The sequence below is a fragment of the Cyprinodon tularosa genome, unplaced genomic scaffold, assembly GCF_016077235.1.
Source record: "Cyprinodon tularosa strain WSP-4 unplaced genomic scaffold, ASM1607723v1 ctg307, whole genome shotgun sequence".
Classification (NCBI taxonomy): domain Eukaryota; kingdom Metazoa; phylum Chordata; class Actinopteri; order Cyprinodontiformes; family Cyprinodontidae; genus Cyprinodon; species Cyprinodon tularosa.
In genome coordinates, this window is record NW_024039016.1 from 1,768,857 (window position 1) to 1,777,980 (window position 9,124).

A 9,124-nucleotide genomic window follows, 5' to 3' on the forward strand; every position below is an offset into this window, starting at 1 on the left:
ACACAAACATTACTCATGAGAAGAGCAACAGCCAAGCAGCAGGACCGCTTTCTCCACCTTTGTGTAAGGAGGAACAGGCGGAGCCCTGTAAAATGACCTCCAGCAGGCCACAAATGTGAATGCATCTGCACAAACGGTAAGAAACTGACTCCATGAGGATGGTATGAGGGCCCAACGTGCACACAGCCCAACACGGTGCAGACGCTTGGCATTTGCCAGAGAACACCGGGATTTGCAAATTCGCCACTGGCGTCTTGTGCTCTTCACAGATGAAAGTGGTGACCACATGTGACAGACACGATCAAGTCTGGAGAGACAGTGGAGAGGGACCTGCTGCCTGCAACATCCTTCAGCATGACCGGTTTGGCAGTGGGTCAGTAATGGCGTGAGGTTGAATTTCTTTGGAGGGGCACACAGTCCGACCTGTGCTCACCAGAGGTAGCATGACGGCCAATAGGTACCCAGATTAAATCCTTTGGCCACTTGTGAGGTGTGTAGAAGCTACTTGTCTGCTACAAAAAATCATCTGCCATTTTGCTGCTCAAATCTTGGTGTGATATAGCATTACACTTTCTGGTTATTTGAATGAACCTATTAGACATAATATTGTACCTGAAACTGATCTCATGTCTTCCGTACAAAATGTCCATCTCTAATTGACACAAAAGTAGTGATGTAAAAAAGAGAAATAGTTAGCTGCATTCCACCTCAAAATGCAGGAGATGGCGTTTCAGAGAGACTAAATTTCAAACATTTCCAGGGGAGGATACCCCAGAACCCCCTACTCCACCCAAAGCCTAAAGATTTGATACACCAAGGTGTTACTTTTTGTGTGCAACTCCAAATCCAGGCTTCCATTGATTAATAAATTTGTTGTCCATTATTTTTGTGTGATTTTTTACAAACACATTTGACTTTGTACAGAAGAAAGAATTCAATAACAACATTTCTTTCATTTAGATCTAGGATGTGTTTGAGCACTCCTTTTTATTTTTTTCATCAGATCTGTTCAAACCTGGCAAATAAATAAGTCAAGAAGAACTCCCAGCAGGGAACAAAAGGAATGGCAAAAATTACATCAAATATTAATTTGTGGTTTTGGAAATCAACAACGATTTGCGTTTGGGAGTCTATGAGGAGCTAAATGTGACCTATGTATCGTTGCCTGGGAAACTGTCAGAGTTATCCGAGCAGCACCGCCATCAGATTCAGTTTTAATTACTGCTTCCCTAAAGTACAAGTTATCAGATGAAGGTCAGTTAAGCGTGCGTGTACCAAGGCCTGGTAAAAAAAAAAAAAAATGAAAAAGGTGGAGTATACAACAAAACACGAGAATGGAAGCAGAAAGCCATGTGAAGAAAAAAAAAACAGACAGAGAGGAAGGTAGAAAATGGATGAGGTGAACTTCGTCAACTCCCCCAAAAAGATGGAAAACAATTTCTTTAGCAGGTAATACTACAGATGACGGTGGTTACAAAAAAAAAAGAGGAAAATTCAGAAAATAAGATGGATCCAGGAGAGATTCAAGACCTCCAATTTCTTGGAAACTTTACACCAACTCTTTGAACAAATCCCTGAATTTAATCTAGAGAACAGACCACCTGCTGCACCATCTGACCAAACCAGACAGCAAAAATCTCCCCATACACCTTGTTAATTTAAGCTCCTTTTTTTTAAGTCTTAAACATTCTGTTAATAATGCTACTTGATGCTGTTCATTTTGATTGCAAAAATAAAGTCCAATTGTTTTGGCCAAATAGGTTATATTTACATAACTATTCCCGTCACACAGAAAAGCCATTCAAAGCCCATACCCAATCTGCCCTTACAGACTCGAGAGGCCAGGAGGACAATGCTACTTTGGTTGTTCTGAATCAGCTACAGAGAAACAAGCAGCAGCTACAGTAACACACTGCCTTGTTGGGATTTCATGTGTTAAACAACACAAAGCGGCACATTATTGAAAAAGGTTTCATATTTCTGAGGCCTCCTCGTCGTCTATTAAACACATCTGAGTCGGTATTTTGCAGATGCATCAAGCCACCAATTATCTGCCTTTATTTTTGTTTTTTTTACAAAAATGAACCAAATCAAATAGGACAGATGGCATCAATTTTAGATCACACTAGATTATTTACTGGAATAAGTCTTAACTTTGACTAGGCCAGTTTAATAATCAGAATATGCAGAAAAAAAAATAGATTTTAGTTTTTGGTGTATTTTAAAGAGTGGGATAAAGGTGAAGCTTTAACATTCTCTCAGGTCGCATAAGAACAGAAAATCATTTCCTCAGCTTGGATCGTGCTTTCACCTTCTTCTCTGGTTGAAATAGTGTGTAAACCTTAAACCAAATGCAGACCGTTTTATTTCAGAAGTAAACGTTAAAGAACATACAGTACGTATGTTCTTTAACGTTTACTTCCGAAATAAAACGGTTGCACTGGATTTTATTAAGTTAGCATATGTAAAGAGGACTGAGTATAAATGTCCTCGCTACTTTATTCGTTTCAAGCACATAAAGCCCCACAAAAGAAATCGTAATATTAACAAATGTGAAAAAAAAAAATCAAAGAATTGTGAATATGTCGGCTAAGTGCTATATGTATTTTATGGAGTTAGGAAAGTGGAGTGACAATTAGAGACACACCAATCCTTTTTATTCAAGTCAATGCGATACTGACATGGTTAAAAAAAAAGGTACAAAATCAAACATAAAAATCATCACTAGCTGCTGTGGTGCTTTGCATGATAATGAATGTGCTGTTCCAACTCAAGCGACTAGATCACACTGTAACTGTCTGTGTATGGTATTAATAAGAAAAAAAAAAAGAAAAAAAAAACAGAAAATGATAGGATAAAAATGCCGGATCAGTTTCATTCATCTGATATCCGATCTAGCTATTAGTCAATATCAGAGCTGATTTTACATCTGGATATCTGACTGATGCATCATTAGTGCCGATTCTTTTTAACTTCTTGCAGCTAAACGAACACAGTTTTTTCTAGATTCATTTGTTTTTTATATTTATTTATTTATTTTATTATTCATTGTACCGACAAATTCCTCATTATATAACTCAATAAAACAACTGCTTTCTTTTGCTTGTGTGCAACCAAACAACCTTTAGGTTAAAGATGTTATATAGTTAGTTTTTTTTTATCTTACTAAACTTTTTTTTATTAGATTTTAGGAGTCTAAAATGCTTTAATGACCACAAGAAGAAAATTCTATCTAACAGTAAATTCAAACTTAGCCTTATTTGATATTAACTGTCTGAAAAAAACCCATTATAAAAAGGTAACTTACTGTATACCATCGCTGTCTGACTGGTGGATTTAGTTTTGCAGTGTAACTGTACAGGAACAAGTCGAGACATGTCAGCACAAAGTCCTTTCTATTTGACCTATGAAGCCCCATGGCTCGCTGACTGCAAATGGAGGAAAGAAATCGTTGGGAAGGTCATCAGAAGGACTACCTTTTACTCAGTTGATTTGCTTGTATGCAAGAAAATTTGGAATCCAGATTATCTGACTGAATGCCGGTACTACAGCGCAAACTAGTCACTTTGAGAATTTCCAAATATATTGCCAGTGACACCTCAGGGAAATGTTGACTCTGGTAGCACTTCTAAGCAAGTTAGTGTGAAGAAACAGACGGATTTCCAGAGAGCGAGTAAAAAGAAGAAACCATTTTAAAAGAGACAGAGTTCATCACCAGGATTTATTAGTGTAGAAATTTTCTTTTTTTTTAAGCTACACCCATATTGTCTTTCTTTTGAAAATTTAGCCCAAATCCTTTTTCTTTCAATTTCCTCTCAATGTTGGAGGCAATCTTCCCCTTAATTAGAGAACTATCAGAAAGCAAAAAGAAATCTGACCATCAGTCGATTCTCCTTGCATTTGGGAATCCTTTGGAGCTGGACACTCCACTCATGCTTTTAAAGCTGGCTCTCTATCGGCTGCCAGCAGGGTAACGCTCTCAGCGCTTTTCTTACATATATGTGTAAATATAAAGATAAATGTGTTAAAAATCACAGTTTAAGCGGCAATTACCCCCAATGAAAGTCAGTGAATCTGCCTAATTTCAGTGTAATATTCAAAGTTTCCCTGTAACGAGGGTGAAATACGGTGGACAGAGCCCAGATGTCAGTCAAAGGGCCGATATGCTAATAAAAAAGAAAAACCAAGGGGGCCGAGGCCCGAGTTTCACTGGAGCTTGGACAGAGTGGAACGTAGCTTCCTGCTAGACTGAAATACACCGTGAGAATAGTTTCGATATTTAATTTCTCATATACTTTACTCCCACCATCTTGTAGCGCCTGGGATTTACTGACTGCTGTCTGTAAATGGCCAACATGTTCTCTTATAACAGTTTCAGATTTAAATAAATGGCATGGAAGTATATGAAAATCCATAGCCTACATAAATATTATTGCTGACTAGGCTCGTTACTTTAGGAGTGGATAGAAGCCGTGGTTCTTCCAGCAGAAAAATCCAACCTATCATAAAGGTCAAACCATTTCTTTTTAAACTGCTCTTGTTTTAAACATAAAATCAATTCAATTTATCTCCTCAAAAGGCACAGCCTCTCGCTCCAAGGGAGGCGTACAGGATGCGACGGTATGAGAAGGATTCTCATAAAAGATGTTCAGCTGAGAAAATCTGAGACAACTATGTTAATCATGAAGCTGAGGAATAAAATTATTCTTCAGATTTCCAACTGCACTTTACCTCTGATGTCTCCTCATTCTGTTTTGTTTCTACAATCAGTTTCAAAATGATGTGGGTCATCTGCGGAAGAATGCTGCATGAACAATTGCAACATACAGAAACCTTCTGTACATCAGAGAAGAACCTAACCAGGCAGGTCCATGGTGGCGATGATTGCGGTTCCAGTCAGGTTTTTCTTTGTCTTAATTGTAAACAACCTTCTCCATTTTCCCCCTATCCCCATCTTTGGACTAAATCAAATGCACCCACCAGCCTCCACCCATCCCCCTCCCAGCATTGCCTCCTCTTCCTCCTTCCACCAACGTGGCACACGCCACTGCAGTGATAGATCCATGTGAGTCACCACAAGGGACATTCAACTGTGAAAGTGCAGAGTCCAGTGACAGCTTTTACACAGTAACAAGCAAATTGTGCAAATCAATGTCAACCCCCCGCCTAAAAACAGCAGTACGACCACAAAATGTAATCACATTAACAGCGAATTACAACATGCCTCCTAAAGTTATACAGTTACTTTAATGCATAAGTTACTAATTTGATGAAAGGATCAAAGCAATACTGACCTGAAAAGGGAAAATATTATCGCGACCTACTCCATCATCCATCCATGACTTTGGGTTGAAGCCGGCAGGGCTGTTTCTGGGGTACTTCTGGGAGGCCACATGGTTGTTAGGAAAGGTCTTCTTCAGTGGTGAGATAGAATTGATAGGAGTCATTCCTCCATTAAGCCCACGGCGATAATCTCTGCCCTGAGTTCCTCCCCAGCCGCCGCCTCCACTTCCGTAGCCTCCTCCAGGACTCCAAGAGGTAGACGAGCCGGGGGAAGGAGAGGGGCTCTGGTAGCTGGCCGGACCCCAGGGAGACGGGGGCTTGTTCAAGCTGTTGGACAAATGTGGCAACTGGTTGAAGGCCGGGTTCCTATGCGGGAAGGGTGGCGGAGGGTGGGGGGAGGCCGGGGAGCGTCGATGCTGCTGGTGTTGGTTGTGGGGGTGTTGGAAATGCGGGTGAGGCGGCGGGGCCGGATGGTGCTGGGACAAGGCTGTAGCCGGTCCAATCTGGGGAGAGAAGTTCCCCCCAAACCCTGGACTGACGTGGTGCGAGAAGTTCTGGAACAGCAGAGGCCCGTTGTTGGCAGAGGCGGGGTTAAAAAAGCTGACGTCCTCGTTGACAATTGTTGATGGGGCGGGCGGGATGGCAGCTGACCAATTGTTAAAGCCGGTAAGTGATGACGAGGTTGTGCTCGACTGTACAGGGCCTGTCCCACCCAGACCAGATGTCTCCTGATAATCAAATCCAGTCAAGACAGGTGACTCAAGACGAAGCTGCTTCTCCTTTCCGTTGCTGCTCTCTGACGTGCCATTCTCTGTCTTGGTTTCCTCTGATCGGGACTTTTCCAGTTCGGAAATTATCCCACCACCGCTCCCTGTCTCCTGGTGACCCACGGGAGACAACTGCTGCTGCTTTTCTTGGGTTTCTTGCATTTCCTGTTGCTGCTGTGCTTTGGGCTTCTCTGTGCCCCCAAGGATTTCGTCTTGCACGCTGTTGTGGGTGGCGGAGGCAGCAAAGAGCCAGGGTGAGCCTCCCGTGGTGCCATTCCCCGTGGCTGTGGTGCTGTTTATGAAAGCACCGGGGCTCTGAGACACATTCTGATGGTGATGCTGGGGCTGTAGATGCGGGTGGATTCGGACCGGGAACGCAGACTTGTTGCCAGTGTTGTTTTGAACTAGGACTCCGAACCCGTAATCCCCCATTTGTTCTCTCCCCCAGAACAAATGCAATTCTGCGATCTCTTTGGTCTGACTGTGAAAAGAGAAAACAGAAAGGCATGCAGGTTAGCACTCAGCCCTTTTCAGTTCCCAAAAGATCAAGGGATTTGGGGTTCACCAGGTGGGTCCACATTGCCACATAAAAGGATTTTGTTTTTCCCTGTTGGGTTCATAATTACAGGAGATGAAACTTTAAGTGAGCCACTGCTTATTTTTAAAGTACATTTGTAGAAACTGCAACAAATGTTTAGGCTGGAACCGAATCCCTTTTCCATAGGTATATTTATTGAGTATTGTCAGTAGATTTATATTAAATATTCCTTTTCTTAGTACATTTCAAACAGATAATCATCGATGGCACTCTGTCCCCACGTTTCCTGCTTAAATAATAATGCACTTCTGAAGGAATAACCATCTGAACAGGAACATAATGATGGAATATGAACATTTCCCCATAAAACAAGATGACAGATTCAAGATTAGAGCTATTCAAAAACTGTAGAATTCCAATTTGGTGCTGAATGCACAGAGCTAACCATTAGCTTTAGCCACCAGGATCGACTAATCTAGATGGAGGCCGTTTCTCAATATGTGTACTTGTGCGTTCTCGGCCCTAGTACTGTTCCAATTTACAAGAACAGCAGACCGAAAACAGACAAAGTCCCCGGATATTGGTCTCGCCCCTCCATCTTTACCCAGCATGCATCAGAGCAGACTTGTGCCTCCTTGAGATTCTGACAGCTGTCCCATCATGCACTGCAGCAGCAGCAGCAGCTTTCAATGGAGCGCTCCATTTAAAGTTAAAAGTTCCCTTTTCTGTAGCTGTTGTTCAATAAAAGTAAGTTTTAAGTTAATTTGATGGGAGAATATTATACTTTAAAGCGTCTCTATATGGTCGATTTACCGATTTAATGCATCATAAAAAAAAAAAAATCTAAAAATAAAAATCTGAAATTCTGTTCTGGCCATTTAAAGTTGGAGGCGGCAGCAGGTTAGTCAGGTGATTTAGGGATGATATTTTGGTCTTTTGTTAAATAGAAACAAAGATCTCAACTGTGTGTTGCACCTCTATCAGGCTCAATAGTATAAATAACTATATTGATTACTCCCTCAGTATCAGCAGGTCAATTTTTCATACAAAATCAGAAATAAATTTGGATCAGTGCAATTCTACTCTAAAGTCAACATATGACAGCTATCAATATATCTGTTTGTTTACTGCACATAGCTTAGTTAATAACTAGTTTGTTTTTCAATAATGTCTAACCTAATAATTAAAAAAAACATGATCATAAGCCTGTGCTTATCCAATCCAAATGGAGTTGTGCGAATCCAACCGATGGAAAAAAGGAAGAAAAAAAATCCACCTTTAGCTAATTATAACCGCGTGACGTTGGCAGTTTGTAAGAGGCCAGCTGAGCTCCTGTCAGCCTCGCGTAAAACCAGAAACACTCCTGTGTCAAAAACAGGCTTCCTCCAGCAGAAGGTTTTTAGAAAGGCAAACTGGCAGGCGGGCGTTTAACTTGCAACAGCGAGACATAAGAAACCGAAATAAAATCGGACATTTTAAACAAGACAACTTAACCAAATTAGCGTTTGGGAATAAAGCAGTCGACCTTGCTCTGACAGCTGTCAGCAGCAGATAATAAATAAAATCGAAGATAAGTTTCATTTTGAGAACAGTGTGTTACATTTCACTAAACAATATTCATTTTGTATTTTATTATCCCCGTATTCCTGCGACAGACGTTGACATTCAGACAGTACACATTAATAAAGCTGACCAAGTTTTTTTTTTTTTTTTTTACCCGTAGCTAACATTAGCAAGCTAGCTGTTAACGGCTGTTAGCACAGATGCTAGCTCGCTGGACAGGCTGTGCGCGCGAGTAAGAATCAGTTTTTTCACCTTCCAACCACCCTTTTCGACCTCGGCGGTACCTTTTTTTGTCGAGCTTCTTTGCTTCGGCCTGACAGCGAGAGGATGTCCTTGAAGCGATGAGTGCGGCAGGCAAAGCTTTTCAAAGGCGATTTAATAGCTGACTCGTACAGTGCAGTCGGTCAGCTTTTTTTCTCTCTCTCTCCCTTCTCCTGACGTGTCCTGCCTCTCAATGACACAGCTCACTATCTGCTGCCTCTGATCTGGACTCAATCATTAAATAGCTTTGTTAACGTGGCAGCTCAGCGGGGTTCCCTTTCTAAACCTTATTCGCTCGGTTTCATTATCCGTTTGGTTTTTTGGGGTTATATATATTTTTTTTTGCTTGCTGTCTTTTCTATAGAGCCAGCCGATCCTTGCGTGTATTTCGTAGCTGCCCCTCTCTCCTGGAACCCACCGTGGCCGAATGACAGCGAGAGATCAGCGGAGGCACGCTTCCGCCTCAAGCCCCGCCCACTCCGCGTAGGGCCCCGCCTCTAAGGAGGCACACCTCGATACGTGATTGGACAGGCTAGCCGGTGATCTCGCCCTGTTTCCTCATCATTTAAATGTCATGTACCAATAACACACCCATGCTATCAATAAGTACTGCCCACGGAGGTCAGAGAGATAAAAAAAGACTCCTCCCAACACGGGCTCGTCCTTTCACGATGCAGCCGGTAGCAGGTCGTGAGAAAAATGAGCACACCCC

General features: G+C 41.8%; 1 protein-coding gene across 5 annotated transcripts in view; it reads right to left on the bottom strand.

Annotated features, from left to right (window-relative positions):
• The window catches only part of cpeb4b (cytoplasmic polyadenylation element binding protein 4b), a 51,238-nt gene extending 42,371 nt beyond the window's left edge, over window positions 1-8,867 (bottom strand). For 4 of the 5 annotated variants that reach the window (XM_038292089.1, XM_038292088.1, XM_038292087.1 and 1 more), the window contains exons 1-2: window positions 8,436-8,866; window positions 5,295-6,531 (exon numbers count right to left, since the gene is read on the bottom strand). In XM_038292089.1, coding sequence (XP_038148017.1) covers window positions 5,295-6,482 — 1,188 coding nt within the window. In that variant the 5' untranslated portion in view covers window positions 6,483-6,531; window positions 8,436-8,866. Of the gene's footprint in view, window positions 1-5,294; window positions 6,532-8,403 lie in introns of all 5 variants that reach the window. The other variant, XM_038292086.1, reaches the window with a different exon arrangement.
• Window positions 8,868-9,124: the final 257 nt, after the last annotated feature.